We start from the raw sequence: 20,159 nt of genomic DNA on the forward strand, positions 1-20,159 counted from the left end.
AACATTCCATTCACCTTCCCAATTATGCCCACTAAGAAATTAGGCGAGTTACTTGTGTCAAGCCAGGCCTACAGTATATTTAAAAAATAACTCCCCTAAAATCCAAATGATCCTTCACTCTCAAATGCTAATGATGTTCTGGATAAGCTGAGTGGAAAAGGGGGAATTCTGCGTCACTGCACATGCACAGAATTTGTCTCCCACAGATCTCTTTGCTTCCCTGCAGACAAACGACCTTCCCCTGCAGTATGTTTTGGGTGCCCAGGGCAGCTGACAGAGAGGTAAATCACTGTGGGGCAGGAGACAGGACTGGGGAAGACCTGGCTGGTGGCTCATTTCCTGCGCCAGGCTCAGCTGCTAGCCCCAGCTGGGCTGGGGAAGATGGAACTTCCTCTTCCTCTGCACAGCATCTGGGGCCAGGTCAGACCCACCCCAGATTTCTCCCCCAGCTGCAGGAAGCTCTGCAAACTCCCCCCGCTTCCTGCACCCATTGCTCCTCAGCTGCAGGGTGAGGGATTCCTGTACAGGTTGCTGCTCCCCAATATGTCCAACTCTTTTGCATCCAGACCCCCTCATACCCAGACCCTCCCACCAAACCTTCCCCCTTCCTCCCCACACTTAGAACCTCTCCTCAGCCCCCCAATAAGCCCCACTCCCCCTGCACCATCCCGACAAGCCACCCGGATCCTCTCCCCCCCCCCCCCCCCCCCCAAGCAGCTGCACCTGGATCCCCACCGCACTGAGCCGCACACCCAGACACCTCCCTCCCTCCCCCCCCCCCCCCCCCGCTGATCCCTAACCACTTCACCTGGACCCCCCTGCAGAGTCCCATTACTGTTGCACCCAGAACACCCCCCCCCCCCCCCCAGTAAGCCCCTGTGGATCCAGAGCCACACCTGCATCCCCCACTGAGTCACCTGCATCCAGATTGCCCCATACAGAACCCTCTTAACCCACACTTGGATCCTCCCACACTAAGCCCCTCCACTCTTGAATCCTGCCTTGCTGAGCCTGCCAGCCCACAGAGAGGGGCAGGGCCCTGGGGTGTTTCTGGGGCCAGCTGGGTCCTTGCACTGTGTCAGGGTTGGGTGCAGTCTCACCACTGAGTCCGTGTCCTGGGGGGAGCTACACAATGATCTCCCACCTCTGTGCAGCCAGTGGCCTGTGCTCCCCAATGCCATGTTGGAGTCTCTACATTTATTTGACAAATAAAATTTGCAAAATTTTGTAGAATTTTAAAATATTGTGTGCAGAATTTAAATTTTTTGGCACAAAATGCCCTCAGGAGTAAACTACTACTGTGGTGGTGAATAAATGTAAGGTGTCCAGACTTTCAATGACAAAACTGACATCTTGCCAGTTGGGGAAAATGTGCCTGAGAGGACTTTTGATGACTCTTTGGGGAAGGTTGATTACTTCTTCAGCCCACCATTTAGATGAGAAAAGGACACTTAACAGTAAAAGGTGTAGTGCAGAGGAAAATGGTGTTTGCTCACTACCCTCTTCTTTTTCTCATCCTTCTCTATCTTCCTTGTTCTCTCCTCTGTTCATTCTTTTTTTTTCTAATCTCTCTATTCTGTTACCCTTCTAAATCATCAGTGATGCTTTTAAAAAGCACTTCCTCACTCTGTTGTCTTTCCCCACTGTGCCCCATGTCTCTTTGGGAATAGGAAGGGCCTGAAATTGTGCCTGGAATCAAAAGCACCTTATTTCTGCCTCTCATCTGTTCTGATTCTTAGCAGTAGAGGACATCTGTTCTGTTGGTGAACAGCTGAGAAGTGGTTGCTCAGATACCCCTGTGTCATCAACATTAACTTTAGCAGTTTGTCTCAAGCGTCTATATTCTGGCTAATTTTTAAAGCATTCCCTTTAGTGTATCTTTTCTTACAGCACATGGTAATGATTCTGAATACTTTAACAATTGCTGAGGCTGGGATAGATTCAAGAGCTAAAGATGGTGCAGATGGCAGCTTAAAGTCTTAGTCTTCCATTTTGTGTTTGGATTTCTAGGGCACGGTTTCCCCCCAGCTGACAACTCCTCTCTCAGCTACTGTTGAATGTTAAAGTCCTGCCACATTTCACCTAACACTAGCTATCAGTTTAATTCTTTACAAATTATATATAATATACACATACACACACTGGAGCTAGAACTGCTTCAAAATGGATCATCCACATTGTGCAATAAACTTCCCCCTCATCAAACAGACTTATCTCAATATTCTTCAGCTTAGGCCCGGGGGAGGTGTGGGTTTGGGTTTTTTTCACGTTTTTTTTTTTTTTTTTTTTTTTAAACTAAGTGCCTTTCATCACTTTTACCATCTGGAGATTAGATCATCTATTGAATTCAGTATTTAACTCTGTATTTTTATCCTGTTGTATTCTTTGTGAAATCCTGGTTTTAGATGAAAAGGAAAATTTCAGATTTCCATTGTATCTGATATTGTGAAATTTCAAAAGATTTAGTAACTGTAGTTTTCCATTTTCTTAGTATCAGAGATGAAAGAGAGTGATTTTAATGTGTGTTTCATTCTGCTGTCGAAGTATTTCCATCACTTTGATTCGGATTTCTTCCTACAAGAAAGGCATCTGTGCTCTGGCAGACCTAGTTCTTATACTTGAGAATCAAAATAGGTTGTAAACTAAACAATTTACTATCCTTCTTTCTCTTTCGCAATTTGGAGTACTAGAAATCTACATGGAATTTCACAATTTATGAAAAAGACAAGGGGTAGTCTCCAGGAAGGAGACTTGCAGCAGTAGCCTCATAAACCTCAGTATGTGGACTAGCTACTAGAGGGGACAAAGAGCTACACTGTTAGCATGAGTTACATTAACATTTATATTATCTATAGGTTTCAGGGTTAACACCCCATTGGCATGAGTCAGTTCATACTCTGAGTTTGTCTGCAGAGGAAGACATAACTGCATTGGTTTAAACTTTGTCTGCATTTTTTTAAGTTAACTTTGTAACCGTGAGGGCTAAAATTGTAAGTGAAAACTTAAATTCTTAAGCACAATTGTGTGGCCAGAGGTGAATTCTGTAAGTTATGTTGCCCCAACGGAGTACGTGGGACCCTGGTTATAACTTCACTTTTCAGTGAGACCATCATATTTTGTAAGAATTCTGTTTTGGACAGTAATTCAGAAAACTCAGAGTGGTGTCTGCCTCACTCAAAGAGACTTGGCTTGAGCCTTCACATCTTGCCTCTGAAAACTAAGTCTCTTCATTTGGGTTGGTGGGTTGTTTTAGCATTTTGTCACTTAACGCGTGTATTCTTCTAACTTCAGATTTTCCACAAAATTCTCAGTCTTTAAACAAGGTCTTCCCTTCGGCATATCTGGGACCCAGGATCTTATGCTTGCCAAAAGATGCATATGGTTCCATCGTATTCTTGTGCTGCCTCTCTTTAGGACTACTGAGCGTTAAGCTGCCACTACCTTTCTCTCTCTTCTTGAAACAACTACTTTACTTTATAATGAAAATGTAAATTCTGGAGAAAAGTCACATTTACATGGAGACTGTTAAGTCCTCAGGTATATGGCTCTTGCCCTTGACTTGCATTTCTGTTTAGCGGTCTCAGCTATATATAATGGGCATGAAACTTCAGCAGTCATCTTAAGTATTATGATACACATGATGTCTAGTCCATGAGTGACTTCATAACAGCAATTGGAATGAGGCCAAAGTCTTACAAAAAGACTCTTTTCCAGCTAAAATTGAAAATGCAACGGCACTTCAGTTTGGACAGAGATTATCCAATGTACATACTGAAATACACAGCAGAAATTAGTAAGGTTCTCCCACACTTTCATAGTGTGGACCACTTTTGTCCTAGTCATAATAGTGTCAACTACCTCCCCTGTTAAAGTTGAGCAAACAATATTCCTTTGGCTACTAGAGCTTCATTTCGTGGAAAAGTAGCATTAGGAAAGTATTAAATGTATTTTAGACTTTTATTGAAGCTTACCAGCTGAAAACAAGGGGAGTCATAACCATGTGATTAGCCATTTCTCCACAGACCATCGAGTGCAGGGGTTCTCAAACTGGGGGTCATGATCCCTCAGAGTCATGAGGCTATTACATGGGGGGTCATGAGCTGTCAGCCTTACCCCCAGCCCCTCTTCACCTCCAGCATTTATAATAGTGTTAAATATAAAAAAAAATAATGTTTTTAACTTATATGGGGGGGGGGGTCACACTTGGAGGCTTGCAGTGTGAAAGGGGTCACCAATACAAAAGTTTGAGAACCACTGAGCAAGTGGTTCAAGAGCCACTGTTTGGGAACTACTGCTTTGGAAGTTGGAGAGGGTAAAGGAGTGGAGGAGATTCAGTCCCCAGCCCTGCTACACCAACCTTGCCCAAAGTAACTCTAACTCTGCTTCAATTTACCAATCAGTAAAATGGAATAATATTTACCTTTCAGAGGAATTGAAACCTGTATTTGTGAAGGGCTTTGAGATTTCCTAGAAATGTCAAGTATTATAATAGGTACCATTAGGTTTTTCTTTTTCTTTTTTTTCTTTTTTTTTATGTCCAGTTAAAAGGTCCTTACATTTAAAGTATAACTCTACTATGATAAATTGAGTATGTAAAAATGACATCCATTTAGACACGCTCCCTGTTCGTATGTCTGGTCTCTTTTGACAATTTTAGCAAAAAGTAAGCTTTACTATATTTTATTCCTGGCAATTCATAGCTAACACAGTTAGGAGAGTGAGCTGTATTCTATACCTGCCTGTGCATTAGCAAAATTGTTAACCAACTTTCAGTTGGTTAAGCTTGTGCTAAGCCACTGAAGATGAGGTAATACAGATGTCATACAGCATAATGTGACCTGCAGAATCTTTATTACTGTTGGTAATGTGTGCAAAAGAAAGAACACAGTCTGGTGCACAAATCCCAGGTTGAGTTTGTAGGGCTGACTGGAAGAACAATATGTATTTTATGTATAACGGCACACTTGTTCTGCACATTATTTGAAACTGAGACCCTCAATTTAAGTGTATAAAGTGGTGTTTCTATTAATTAAACTTCCTAAACATATGGCCTTTTTGACTGATATGACTGTTTAAATACTTTTACCGTGTTACTAGTCACATTTTTACTAGTAGGAAAAAAAGAGAAAAATGTCTTTTTAAAACACTTGTTCATTTCAGAGCCTTTTTGAAAGGCACAGACCTTTATTTAACAGCCAGCTGGTGACCCTTCGTTAAGCATGGCCCAGATAAGGATGCTGGCTTAAAATCTTGTGGGTGGTAAATTTTTTTCTTCTGGATTTCTTTCATACTTTTAGAAAGTGCAGAGGTGGAGGCAAGATTCTTGAGCCTCTGGTTCCTTTGATGGAAACATTTAACTGAATAATGAAGATGTTTCCGATCCATGAGATGGGGATTTTTCATCACTTCAGTAAGGGCAATTAGAATATGAAGTGGAATAAAGCTTTAATACAAAGCAAGTTTTTTTTTTTTTTTTTAATTAATTTGGTATTGACCTTTTGATGTACAAGTTGCATTTTCTAAATATATTAGATGTGAGCTAATGAACTGAGCTCCAGTCACTTATATTGCTGTTTTGGGAAAAGGCAGGAGAATTCACCTGTCCCAATGACTAGTCTAAATGCAGCTTTTAATCGTTACATGGACCCCAGGTTCCTCACCACTTCCCACTTTATTTCCATTCATATGTTTGGGTATTATAGTACATAATCTCTATATTTGAGACATAGGAGCATTCAGTGCTGCTTCTATAAACAAGACAGTGGGGTGCAAGAAAGCATCAGTGAGGCAGGCAGTGGGCCCTATGTTGGTCCCCCCACACTATTTGCTTGGTTCAGAACACATGCTTATTTTCTGATCAATTTTACTTAACTTACCAATGGACTTATTTTCTCTCTGACTTTTTTAACCATTAGACTAACTAAAGGATTGGTCAAGCACTGTATGGTAGGCTTTTTAATAAACATTAAATATTGATTTGATTGTTTTTAATAGCAGTTTTACTGTAGTGTTCACTGACACTTTAGTAAAACTATTTGTCTGACACAGCTGTCAACTTCCTGCAACTGAAATAATTTCTTATTTTTTAAGATAAGCCTTCTAAAGTAGAAAGCAGACCTCATGCATCATTTGAACCAAATAAAGTACAGTGAACTGAAGACCCCTCCCATCACTTGCTGTGCTATGGAGTCTTTGAATTCCAAGCAGAGGTCTCAGCTGTCCCAGTTTAGGTTACACTATTAGGATTGGCTGTAGCAGTATACCCCCTCCTCCCTCTTCTAGCTTTCACTGGGGGAAAGCATGAGGCAGAGATTAAATGTAGAAGCTGTCACCAGGCTTCTCCAGTGCAGCTGGCACCATGGGTGTGCTTCAGAGCAGCTCCTGCTAGCTCTGTAAGCCCTCCACTCTGCCTCCTCTCACTATGTTTCCTCTGATAAGATTTTGAGTACAGCAATCCAAGAAGAATTCCCTGCCCCCCACACATTTATTCTGCTCTATTCCCAAGTTTTTTACCTCTTGATTGTTGGAAAAAAATCTCTAAAAATTGATCACAAAAAGCCCCCAAAGTTGGGGAAAATTGCAATAGGAAAAAAGAAAAGCCAGAAAATTCAAACAGTTTTAGTGTATTGAGCAAAATTATAGTGCCTACTGCACAAGCAATTGATTCAGAAAGCTGGCATATTCAGAGGAAACAGAGTAAGATCTGAGTTGTCTACCATGCCCGTGGGAAGGATTGAATGTCCATCCTCTCCCTCTTTCCCCAGGGACAGCAACCACAAGTGCCAGGTGTGCAGGGTGACAGTGGTGGGCTTGTCGGCATATGCCAAGCACATCTCCAGCCAGCTGCACAAAGACAATATCGATGCCCACGACAGAGAGGAAGATGAAGGGAAAGAAGAGGCTGATGAAGAGTACTTTGACAAGGAACTAATTCAACTAATCAAACAAAGGAAGGAACAGAACCGGTGAGTATTCTTCTTCTTCTCTTACGAATTCCTTTAAAGCTGTTCTGGGTATGGAGAAATGCTGCCAAGATAGAATTATGTTTGAAGTGCAGTCTGCATGCAACCAGTATACTGATCATAAGACCAGTTTACGGTAACTACCTGTAGGATGCAGCTTGTGTGTCTAAACACAAACCTTTCATTTATCATTTTCAGTTCTGATAGTTGTGAGGTTTACTGCAGTGCTTGGAAAATAAAACTCAGCCTAGTCCACAGCAGAGGTGAAACCTGTAGCATCACAAGGCCTTGAACTGGAATTGCTTGTGTGCTGCTTAAGGATTCAAGAGCATTCAACATCTCTATGCAAATATTTTATATTCTCATCAGCATACAGTTGAATAAAATGTTCCAATAATTTTAGCAGCATATCACTTCCTTGCCCTACAAAATTACCCTGTCACAAACTGTTGTTGGGTATAACTTGATGCTTTTATTTTACAGCTCTTATTTATGAGCTCTAAAATGAATTAGTATCTCATATTTTGGGTAACAATCTAAATGTCCTCCTGAAATGCACTGAAGTCTTAAATGAAATGCTTTTTTTGTTTGTTCGTTTGTTTTGTTTAGCATTAGCTAAACATTACTGTTCGGTGTGAATGGGTAAAGTTAGGCTACACAGTGTATAAGATTTCTGTTTCAGCATTTAGCCTGCATCTGACACTTTTGTGAGTGTGCATTGCTAGCGCCATGTTAATTTTATAATATAAAGTTTACAGAGTAAGAACTGTTACTGTAACACTATAAGGGTGGGCATAGGTTATTCCTTTTTTAATTTTATTTTATGGCTCGGGACCCCAACCATAGCATGCAATAAGTTTGAGCTCTCCTTTGACCTGACCAAGAGCACATAAAAATGAGGTCATTGCCTGCCCAGTCTAGACTCTTTGGATACCAGCCAGGACTAGGAAGGTTTTTAGACTTTCCACCGGTCCCTTCATTCTAGCCAATAACTGTGTTGCATGGTACCCACTTTTGTGCTATGATACTCAACGTTGTTTTAGAGTTATTACATTCCTTGGCTACACTGGCCACAGAAATGGGGTCTTCTGCATTTAGTGTTCTTAGCCCACTTAAAATCTTTTAAAATTTCCCTGTTGGAAGTAGCTCGGGGGTGAGGGGAGCATTGGGTAGATGGGAGTGTTAAGGTAATGATGTCCACAACAAAATTCTTTCCCTCCAAACAGAATGTTGTTGTCAGCTATTAGACTCAAAGACGCTATTATTTAGACACCATTCCTGTCCTGGCTTCTTATATTAGAGCTCACTTTTCCTTATGCAGTAATCCATATGACAACTTCACATCCATTTCATAGGAGGCAGAAGTCACTTTAATGCGTGCTGAAAGCTTAAAAAAGGGAGATGGAATGTAAAGTTCTCAATTTATCCACAACCAGGTGTTGCAGAGGCAAATGTTGTGATATTAAACTTCCCTGTCCTACCCTTCCTGTGACCTACAAGGATCCATTCTCTCTTAGGCCAGTTAACAAGGATCTTTCACTTAAATTCCATTTTTGCAGGATAAATAGTCCTAGTGTTCAGATTGCTGACCTTGAGAACTGCACCACTAGCATTAAGGCAGCATTTATCTTTGAATGCATGTGTTATAGATCCACTTTGTTCTTGATATCCTGCCAAGCCCAAATATAATCTTCGTTTATATCTGCCTGCTAGCAGACTACCAAAGGGCAATAGCTATGTGCTCAAGGGAAAGTCTTTCTAGGCCTCTTATTGCACATTTCAAGGACAGGCTGAGGCCTCGTTTCAAAACTAGACAAAATGTTTTTGTCTCATGTCTGAAACCAAGCTTGCTTAGGTCTTTAATACCTAACTGTCCTACAGGAACTCTAAAAATCAAGAAAGAGTCTCATTATTGTTTTCTCCAGCAATTTGAATAACTTCTTTCCTCAGCCTAACTTTCCTTCTAATCTTTACCAGTTCATCCTAACAGTAATACCTTGCACTTACAGGATATATAATCTTCATTAAAAAGATCTTGATTGCCAGGTAGGGAGAGAATGAATTTACCAATATTCTGCTCAAATAAATTGCTCAGTCACACTTTGAGACACATAGGTTGGGGAAAGAGCTTGTACAATAGGGAATATCTTGTCTTATGGTCTTAACTTCTTTTACAGTCCAAATCACTAGCAAATTGAAAGAAATATTGTCTCATTTTCACTTTGTAGACTTCCCTTAATTAAAGTGAAAGTCATTGCTTAGTCATTCTTCTGGAGTGGAGTAAAAACATCTCATGGGTGGTGGAATGATGTAATTGGAAGTGCAAGGAAAAAGCTTAATTACAATACATTGGTTAAAAATTTAAAGCAGCTTTGTGAAATTCTGCTTGCCAGGGGCAAGTCTCTCTCTCACTCACACTCACACTTACACAGCAATTTCGGGATGTAATGGTAAGTGTGGGGAGAGGATCTTGCACTTAACCTGACAAATGTTCATGACAGTTTTACAAAGCTAAATTAAAAAATATCAGCTTTCCTTTCATGGGAGTGGAAAAACAAATATGTATTTTACCAACCTGGAAGCTGAGTTTTGAATAAGAGAACATTATGCAACCTTCCACAGCATGTTTGTTCTCCAAGCTTGGAGAGAACCAGTAGAGAGAGAAATGGAACCTAGCAACTAAATTAATCACTTCCATTTGATGTATTTAGAGTAGCTTTTTCATTGCAAATAAAATAATATGCTGGGGTGCTGTTTGATGCCAGTTTAAGAGAATTAGGAATCAGATTGGTGCAGATCATGGATGTTTAATCTAGTACTTTAAGCTTTAAATAGAAAATTAAGTCTGTAGCTCTTCAGGTTACAAAGAAACACTGTTCATGTTTTGAAAGCTAAGTGGTGAAAACATCATGAAACAATAATCCTGACACATATCAGATGGCCCCATTTATTTCAGAGGTGTTTTGACCATGAAGCCTCATGCTGATTTAAATGGCCACGTTATAAAATGTCACTGCTGATCAGAGTACATAAGAGAGAGGTATAATTGTGTTTATGATCTGGGCCACGGGTCGGCAACCTATGGCACGCGTGCCAAACATGGCACGCGAACAGATTTTGAGTGGCACGCAGCTCCCTGCCGCGGTCCCGGCACTCAGCCCCCCCGCCCACCGCTCTCCCCTGCGGGGGCAGGAGGCAGAAGCTTGGTTCTGCAGCAGCCAAGCTACCCTCCTCTCCCGCTTCTTCCCCCAGCGTGGTGCTTTCCTGCCCCTCCTCCTCTCCGTCCCTGCGTCAATCAGCTGATGGCCCTAGCGACGGGGAGGGGGAAGAGCGGCAGCGTGCACACAGCTCCGTAGAGGACGCAGAGAGAGGTAGGGACGGAGCCTGAGGGAAGGGGATGGAACAGGGCATATCCCTTCCAGCCCCCTGCCATGAGCAGCTCAGGGTAGGGGGCTGGGAGCACCCCCACGAGCTGAGCACCCCAGCCTTCTGCCCTGAATCCCCCCCACACACTCAGCCTTCTGCCTTGCACTCCTCCCACGCCCCCAGCCCTCTGCCCTGACCCTTGAACCCCTCCCCACACCCAGCCTTCTGCCCTACACCCCCCCACACCCCAGCCCTTTGCCCTGATCCCCCCCACACCCCAGCCTTCTGCCCTGAACCCCTCCCCCAGCCCTGTGCCCTGTCCCCTGAACTCTCACCCCCCCCCCCCCCAAGGTCTGGGGTCCCAGCCATAGGCCCTGCTCAGCCCGCTGCCGCCCTAGGTGAACAGAACTCCAGGCTGGCAGCGAGCTGAGCAGGCTGGTGGCGTAAGATTAGCATTTTAATTTAATTTTAAATGACGCTTCTTAAACATTTTGAAAACCTTGTTTACTTTACATACAATAGTTTAGTTATATAATGTAGACTTATAGAAAGAGACCTTCTAAAAACGTTAAAATGTATTACCGGCATGCGAAACCTTAAATTAGAGTGAATAAATGAAGACTCGGCACACCACTTCTGAAAGGTTGCCTACCCCTGATCTGGGCAATCTGAGTGCTGTCTCATTTTTGGTTCCACCAAAGGGTGAAGATTTGGAGAGTGCCACCTCATTTTCCCCAATCCGATCCCAAAAGATAACAAATCAAATTAATTACAGATTAAATAGTACAGTATAGGTTGAGACTGCCATGTGATGGGACTTGAAAGGAAGAAGTTGTCTATCTTAGGTCATCTTTTCTGCAAGCAACTTTGCTAAGTATTGGTTAGCTATTTTTGTAACCTACCAAATTCTTATTACAGTGTTTTCTGCCTATTAATAAATTGTGACTCTTGAAATGCCAGGGAAAGCGTCGCATTTGACCTCCCCTCAGTGCATTTGCACCTTCCTTTTTTCCTGTTAACTCATCACTTCCTGCATTTCCTCCTCAACCCATATCTACACCACAATACATCAAATTTGTGTTCCCACATTTACATATGGGAAAAATACACCCCACAGTCGTCCCCCCCTCCCCCCCCCAAAATGAAACTAATCTGACACTTGCTAACCATTGCATGCCTTGTATTTTGTATTTGTATTACAGAAGCCCCTAGAGGTCCAAAGCAAAATCAGAGGCCATGCTGCATCTTTTTTTCCCCCTCTTCCTTTGTTCCTTCCCTGAAGTGCTTAAAATCTCTTACATGTTTATACTGTGCCTAGCACAATGTGACCCCAATCTTGGTTGGAGCATGTAGGTGATGTTGTAATTACAAATAAGTAAATGATCCAAATGACGGCATGATAACTGACTGTTTGGAGAGGCCTTATGTGAATGAAACTTTTTTTTGGTCATGGTATAGCTGGATGACACTTAAAATACTGATTTATTTTGCTACTCTTCACATCTGGTCTTAACTTAAAATTGTTTTTTTTTTTGTTTTTTGCTTGTTTGCTTTGTTTTTTAACTGTACCCAATAGAGGTGCAAGGGCTTTTTGGAGAGGTATTGTCAGTGTTTTCACTCGATGCAGGCTTTGTGGAAAAAACAAGAGAAGTTGGCTGTCTTAAGCAGACATCATTGCTAGAATGGATTAGGAAACCAGTAAGAACTATGTTTTCTGCGCCAGAGGCAAAGTGCATAGCCATTTCCAGATGTTAGTAGTTTGGGAAACCAGTGTCCTGCCAAACAACCTGAACTTGCTATCCTATGTGGTGGTATTGTTACCTACCAGCCTGCTTTACATCTAAGGCTTAATATGTATATATTTATTCTGGCAGATTTTTAGATCATTTTGAATAGTTTGAGGCTTGTTACCTCTTTTACAAAACTGGAATAGATTGGGATATACTTTTCAGTCACTGAACAGACATATTTCCTTATGTCTTCTAGGCAAGTTGAAGCTTGCTGTAGAAACCAAGAAATAGAACCCGATGATAGGAGACCACAGAGAAGGCGAGAAGAAAGAGCTGTTTATAAAGACAGAGAAACTTATGATCCATCCTTGTGGCACCATCATGGCCCATCTCAGAGGGACTGGAAATGGGAAAATGATGGCTTTATGAATCCTAGGCAAGGCAAATTCCCACATTCTATAAAGAACCCTAATGCAGACCGGCACTTCAGTGGTCCCAGGGGATGCTCGGGATGGCATCAAAATGGTTCTGCAGGCCTTTCAGGTCAACATGATAACCATGGGAATTCTGGAGGTGTTTGGCATCCAAGTGCAGGAGGAGAAATATCAAAATGGTATCAAGATGTCAAAGGAAGAAATTCCAACTGGCATTCTGAAGGAACAGGTGACTTTTCTATTTGGCATTCTAAAAACTCAGCAAGAAACTGGAAATCCAATCCTCAGGGTGCCGATGGCTGGAATTTTGGTGGCACAGGGGACACACATCCACTGGAAAGAAATAGGACTGCAAATTCTAGTTCACACACAGAAGATGGGAGTGTTGCATGGAAAAAAAACCCCATTAAATATAACCAGGAAAGGTATACACGGCAGTGGCAGGCAAATGACCAATTGGATTTTACTAGTGATAAACTCCCTCCAGTGGGGGCACTGGATTTCAGTATTTCTGAACAACCAGAGAGTAAAATGTCCAAGATGAATGGAAAGAGTGGCAGCACTTCCAAAGATAAAATTCATCGCTGGACTCCTTACCCCTCCCAGAAAGCTACAGACCAGCAGCCATGGTCTGAAGAGAATGTTCCTAAAACTTCAGAGAAAAAAGATTCTGTATCTCTACCTTTTCTCGAGACACCCATGAAAGGGATGGATCTTGAAATAGATGCAACAAGCCTCCCAAAACTGATAACGTGGGAAGAGACCCTTTTAAACCACCCCTGTTACAAGGCCACTGCTGACCAACATGAATCTTGCAAGGTGAATGCAGACTGCCCCAGTGGAGGAAGATCTGACCAAGAGGAGGGCAGAAGTAACAGGATGCCATCACTGAAATCCCCTCTCCTGGTTATTCCAGACATGAAGTTATCTTCCCAAAAGCAAGATCCAAAGGATCTCTTGAAAAATGTCAAGCTTCTATTATCCTCATCCCCTGGAGAACTCCAGAACCATTCGAATGCACTAAACTTAGAAACTATCCGTTCCTCTTCTTATGTATCCAAGTTGCGCAGTGCTTGTAGCTTAAGAGGTAGCAGAGATGTGCTTGACAGAAATCAGAGACAGCCTATTGATAGCCTAAGTGAAGAACTACGAAAAGCCAAAGAAGAGTTGCAATCCAATCTTTCTCTGCAAAATCCTTACTTAAGTTCATACAGAGATACAGAGAGTGATCTAAATGGTGGTCGGAATATAGAGGAACCCAGGAAAGGTTCTTCAAAGACTAATGAGCTTAGAGTTGATACATTAGAGGATGTAAGTGAAGAGTGTGAAAAGGCTGAAGCAAGGGTTGAAAAGCTACGTCCTTTTATTAATACTTGTTCACCGTGTGACCCTCAGGAGTGTGAACATGCTACCACCAGAAAGGAAGGTGACACAGAAGCATCAGGCAAACTTCCCGATTCAAGTATTATAACTGAGAAGCAAAAAGATTCTGAATTTCAAATGGAGTCAGTGAACCCATCAAGCCTTCAAAACAATTTAAGTGATGAGCTGAAAACCTCTCAGGAAGGGAAAGGTGAAGATCCTATCAAATCAAGTCATCATTTTGATATGGAAGGCTTTGAAAACAGTTTAGATCATGAACTGCAAAAAGGAGGTGGTGGCCAACCTTCAGGCCCTCTCCTTCCTGAATTAAGTAAACTTGGCCTCCCTGCTTCCCTCCAAAGAGATCTGACACGACATATCAGTTTGAAGAGTAAAGTTGGGGCACATCTTCCTGAGCCCAACCTCAATAATGCACGACGTATTCGAAATGTTAGTGGTCATCGAAAGAATGAGACTGAGAAGGAGTCTGGACTTAAACCAACCCTGAGGCAGATTCTTAGTGCATCCCGAAGAAACATAAACTGGGAACAGGTCATCCAGCAAGTAACAAAGAAGAAACAGGAGCTTGGCAAGGGTTTACCAAGGTTTGTAACCTTTTAACTTTCAAACATGGATCTTGTTATATCTGAATCACTAGACTCTAAAGACTACCATTTGAAGAACTGCAGAGATTAATTCTACCATACCATATTTGTGTCTGTCTATAAAGACACACATGCGCACACACTTTCCTGCTACTTCAAGCAAGAAGTTGATTGTGATCATAGTTTGTGACTAACAATTCAATACATATGACACTGGTAACATTAGATTGTATTTTAAAGTTCTGTTAACTACAAACATGTATAGGTATAATATGAACAATACTTTAAATATATTGCAAGACCATTACTTGATTTTTTTTGCATGAGATCAAATACTGAGAAGTACTTGCATCATCACAGGCAAGTTGAATGCATCCCTTGCTGTAGTAATTCTATTTTTTTTAATTATTAGCAATTTGTACATTTAAAAAAAAAAAATCTAGATAGTGAGTCTCAATATCGTATACATTGAAACTGCCTTTAAACTTAATGTGAAGACAAGTATTTTCAGTCTATCTTGTAAATGCAACATCTTATTGTCTCATCAGTCTTAGAAGCAAGTAATTCTGTAATGAGTGTCTGAAAATTATAATAGGTTTACTTATCTGTTTTAAAATTCTGTTTCCGATCTACCATGTGTAAGAGGGTAGCGTGCTGCATTACAACTTCGACAAGAACTTCTGTACAGGTTTCTGACATCAAACTAAGAGGGCCAAATTGATCTTCACTTCACCCTAGAGCTAATGAAAATCCTGCTTTTGTGTTTGAAAATAATGTCATGGCTAAGCACTAGCTCAATAATGAAGTTATGCAGCTAGGGTCCTTCCTTTTTAGATTACACAAAAGGCAGAACAACACTAGTGTTGTCATCTTTTAGTCCATCAGTGTATACCTGGCTATATATTTAAAACAGATTTTTTTCTCCCCCTAGATTTCTTTCAGTGCCTGTCTTCTGCTCTTATACATTTGCAATGTTTTTTGTTTGTTTTTAGGTTTGGCATAGAGATGGTACCCCTTGTTCAGAACGAACAGGAAGGTCTTGATTTGGGTGAAGAACCTGAGCTGTCCAGCCTAGAAGGATTCCAATGGGAAGGGATTTCCATTGCAGTATCTGGATCAGCTAGGAAACGCAGCCTCTCCGAAAGCAGCGTTGTTGTGGACAGGACTGCTTCTGTTTATGGATTCTTCAGTGACCAAGCCACAACAAAGGGAAGTGAGCAAAAGCAAATCATTCCAGCCTGCCATTCACATTTTATAGCACCTATATATAAAACAAGTGCTGATAATGTGGCCGACTTCAAACAAGAGACATCCTCTCTCCCTTCATCACCATTCATGTCTGAAAGAACTGAAACTCTTATCAACGGAAGGAGACACAGCCTACATATGCCCTCTGATGTTACAAGCCTCACAGTATTTACCACTAAACAAGATAAGGAGAGCCCAGAATGTAGAATACCATTTCTTGAAAACAAAAATGCATTAGAGCTCACAGGAGAAGGAAACATTTTGGCTTCAAATGGAGCTTCAGTGCATGCAGGATCAAACTCTGTAGATGCAGCTACAGACAGCAGCTGTACATCTGGTACTGAGCAGAATGACAGCCAGGGAATTGGAAAGAAAAGAAGAGCAACTGGAGTAAGTGTAGTTCTGCATATCTTCAGGATATTAGCAATAGAAATGTTTCTCTTGTTGGTTGTCATTAAGATTAGGATTTAATCACTGGTATTTTTAATAAAAGTCATGGACAGGTCACAGGCAAGAAACAAAAAATCATGGCTCATGACCCGTCGATGACTTTTATTAAAAATACCAGTGATTAAATCCTAATCTTAATGACAACCAACAAGGATTGTGTTCACTGGACCTTTGTGGTGGTTTGACCCAGGATAGATATCCAGTACTATATAATTGCAAATATTTTTTGTCCTCTTAGATTCAGTGTTTGTTTTAACTGACTTAAAAAAAAAAAATTAGACAAGGTGGATGAAAGATGCCTTCATGATACTTCTAGCTCTTTTTAAGATTTCCTGTGGTTTAAAGAATAGAAAACTGCCACTGCCCAGAACTTCTAGACTTGGCCTCCTGCCTCTGGAAATGAGTGTCTTCAATAGAATGCTGATCATGTTTCAGGACCTACTAGGAATGTTAAGCAACCATGGAACAATTGGTTTTTTGGTAATGCCTGGTTTTGTGGCTAAACATTAAAAAGAGAAATACACTTTTGCAGTAATGGTTGTCTTTAAAATTATCCAGTGGAAGAAAAAATACCTGGACATCTTTTTTTTTTTTTTTTTTTTTTTTTTAACCGTATGCTCCAGTAATCTTGTCTGTGTTGGGCCTAATGACTCTTTCTGTGTATGTCCCTTTTTCATTTGAAACTTTATTTAGCATGGTATTTATCCCTTTCTAGATTATAACTGGTCTTATTTCCCCATGCATGGTCTTATCACAGTAAACAACATTAGACAGACATGAAGGAGAACATCTTGGCCAAGTCTACTTGATCGACTTGGCACCTGAGTACCTAGAGTGCTGTCTGCTGTAGTATTTCATTGCCTCTGGTGGAAGCAGGAAATTTATTTTTAGCTCCTCTCTCTTTTGAGAGGAGAGGCAATAAAGTATGAGTGAATGGTGTTATAACAAAATTCATCTGCATATGTTCTCTCCTCTGGCTATAATCTAGACTTGCCTGGGAAAGACATGGTAGATATTTAAATTCTTATTGTAGCCCTAGACATTTGTAAGATGTAGACTTAAGCTTTTTAATTGTATTGTTCTAACTTTAATGAATGAACTTTTCTATTTATAACTTTTAGGAGGGATCATCTCCTGAAATCCCAAGTCTAGAAACAAAGAATAAAAGAAGGAAAATTAAAGGCAAAAAAGGTCAGTGATACCAGGTGTGTGTGGGAGGACACAGCATGAAGAGGTTATGAGTATATGCCAATGCTGCCTTGATAACAATTGGTTGTTAACAAAAGTTGGTTTGAGGCTTCTCTCCCCTTCATTGTGATTTTCGGTTTGCACTTCCCCCTCCTCCTCTCCCCCAGTGTCATGGCTGAACACTGCAAGGCTTGTGATACTCTGCTTATCCTACATGAACACTGCAGTTCTGTGGCTGAGTGGGACATTGTGCTCACTAAAGGCATACAAAAGGGTGCCTGTGAAGATGTCAGCCAAGCTGTAACTGGATATTGACAGGTAGGTAATGTTGGGAGCAGAGCAAGAAAGTGAGAGTATTCTTGTTCTATTCCACCTCATTGTGTAAGATGGCTTCCTTAGTCTGTTCTTGCTCTCACACAATCTTAAAATGTGAGCTATAATCTACTTTTGAAGCTTTTCTGATACTTCATTACACATTATATACAAAGGAAATAAGTGTTACTGGGCTGAGTGCTAGCAAAAGCAAAATTAAGAAGTATTTTTGTAAAACATTTTTCTGTTCCTTTGGAATCTTGTTCCAACAACTGAATGACATTTTCCATTTCACTGAGAGGACGGATGGCTTTGTTAAGGCATATGACTTGGAGTCAGGATATCAGAGTTCTATTCCTGGTCCTGCACATTTTCTTTGTGATTTTTGGGACATATCACTTAATTTTTCTTTGCCACAATTTTCTCAACTGTAAGAAGCAGATGAGACTTTCCTTGCATGAGTGTTGAGACCAAATTGTTTGTAAAGAATGTTGATTTCATCAAATGGATAATAATGATTGTAGCCTACCAGCAAGAAATTTTGTTCTTCTCACCGTCCTGCATTCCTCAAAAGATAAAATCAGTTTCCATGATATGGCTGCTGCCCATATGGCTAAATGGGTGCTCTTTTTTTTTTTTGTCGTCATGTCAGGGAGATGGTAGCCAATTCTGATTACAGGATTTTTGGATCCAGTTCATCATCATCCTCATGCTGATATATAGTCAGACTTCCCCACTTCGTCCATCTTGCTAAGAAGCAGATGCAGCTGATGCCTGTCTAGTGAAGCATCTGCTTTGTTCCCTGTTGCAGAGACCTGGAGGACAAATAAGACTTTCTCCCAGAAAAATTCCAGGGAAATAGGGCCAAAAATGCCCCTTCTGTTGCATTCTCCTGCAGCCTTTTGATGGTCTCTCTGTTCTTCGAATCCTGCTTCCCCTCCTATTGGAGTACTGACTGACACTTCCAACTCATCATATGAGATTTATTGAGTTCATTGCTTAATACTGTGATACAAAAAAGTCTACGAAGATGTCTCCACAAAAGTGACCTGTTAAAATGAATTGTAAAACATGAGCTGCACTCTAAATTGTGCTTATTTCTCTTACAGAGCGTTCTCAGGTAGATCAGTTGTTGTCCATTTCCCTGAGAGAAGAAGAGTTGAACAAGTCACTGCATTGTGTGGATGACCGCCTCTTGCAGGCCCGGGCTGCTCTGCAGGCAGCCTATGTTGAAGTTCAACGATTCCTTGTATTGAAACAGCAGGTAACTGCAGGCTTTTTGTGCTGTCTGAACTAGAAATTAACAGCCTTCAGTTGTGCTTGATAGGGCTGATTGAATCACTTTCTCTCCTCCCCCCTCCCCCCCCACAGATAACAATGGAGATGAGCGCTTTGAGGAGTCAGAGAATTCAGATCCTGCAGGGGCTACAAGGTACTGAGATTTAACAATATTGCAGTGCTAGCATTCTGACCTGTATTCTGTAAGCTTAAGCTTGTGTGCTGATCTTGTATTCAGTTTAACTTCGAATTTGCTCATGAAAGTTCAGGATAGGTTGGTACAACTTAGAAAGCTTCCCATGTCCAGTTTTGTTAGGCCATTCCTGTGTTGCACTGTAAAGCTTTCTACTATTCAGATTGGATGGCTTTTCAAGAGTGTCATGTAGTGGGCCCAGTAAACTCTTGATTGAATTTTTTTCCTTCTTGTCTCCATTTATTTCCTCTTGAGCTGTTAAAACCAAACTTCCCCAAACAGTTAATGTATGGGCATTTGCTCCTTCTTTCTCTAGAAACCTATGAACCTCCTGAGAGATCAGAACAGCTCACCTGTAGCATCTCAGATGAAAGAAGAATTAGCAGATCCATGACAACAGCTGATCTAGCTCTTCCTCCTTCAGGTCACTTCTTCCCCCTTTTGGAGACTTCTTCATGTCTCTCCTCCCACACATCCCCTTCTGGTACTCCCTTGGGAGCCTCTCTCCGAGTGAGCACCCCACCTGTGTTCCAAACCCCTAGTACTATCACAGCCAGCATTGTTCCTGATTCATCAATGCAAATTAAACAAGAACCTATGTCTCCAGAGCGTGGAGAAGAAAGTGTGAATACCGTCCTCCATGGCTCTGTGTGCACTCCACAAGCAGAACTGCAGCAGAAGGATGGTATGTTGGTTTATCTTCCTTTTAAAGACTAGCTTTGTGAGAATGTGGAAAACCACTTTGTTGAAAGAGTAAAAGTTATTTAGGCTTCAAACCTGTAAGCTACTCTGCATGGGTGAACCCCCATTGACTTCAGCCACGGTAATCATCTTGCAGAATTGGGGCCTTAATTTGTAACAGACTTAAGTTACCCCTTTTTAATTTTATTGATTGGTTTAAATGCATATCACAGCTTCTAAAACTAAAGGCTTATACTTTTGCTTCAAAAGAAAAAAAATAAAAGGCCAGGATTTGCATGCAACAGTCTCTTAAAAATGGTGTGTGCATATATAATATGTTGGCTAGTGAG

At 41.3% G+C, this 20,159-nt stretch overlaps 1 protein-coding gene across 5 annotated transcripts in view; it reads left to right on the forward strand.

Annotated features, from left to right (window-relative positions):
- Nucleotides 1-20,159, forward strand: part of ZNF106 (zinc finger protein 106) — a 76,417-nt gene that overhangs the window by 16,806 nt on the left and 39,452 nt on the right. For 4 of the 5 annotated variants that reach the window (XM_054025679.1, XM_054025682.1, XM_054025681.1 and 1 more), the window contains exons 4-10: nt 6,765-6,965; nt 12,315-14,459; nt 15,452-16,097; nt 17,279-17,348; nt 18,767-18,921; nt 19,029-19,089; nt 19,445-19,813. In XM_054025679.1, the coding sequence (XP_053881654.1) occupies nt 6,765-6,965; nt 12,315-14,459; nt 15,452-16,097; nt 17,279-17,348; nt 18,767-18,921; nt 19,029-19,089; nt 19,445-19,813 (3,647 nt within the window). The remainder of the gene's footprint in view (nt 1-6,764; nt 6,966-12,314; nt 14,460-15,451; nt 16,098-17,278; nt 17,349-18,766; nt 18,922-19,028; nt 19,090-19,444; nt 19,814-20,159) is intronic. The other variant, XM_054025683.1, reaches the window with a different exon arrangement.

The sequence above is a fragment of the Malaclemys terrapin genome, chromosome 4, assembly GCF_027887155.1.
Source record: "Malaclemys terrapin pileata isolate rMalTer1 chromosome 4, rMalTer1.hap1, whole genome shotgun sequence".
In the NCBI taxonomy this organism is placed as follows: Eukaryota; Metazoa; Chordata; order Testudines; family Emydidae; genus Malaclemys; species Malaclemys terrapin.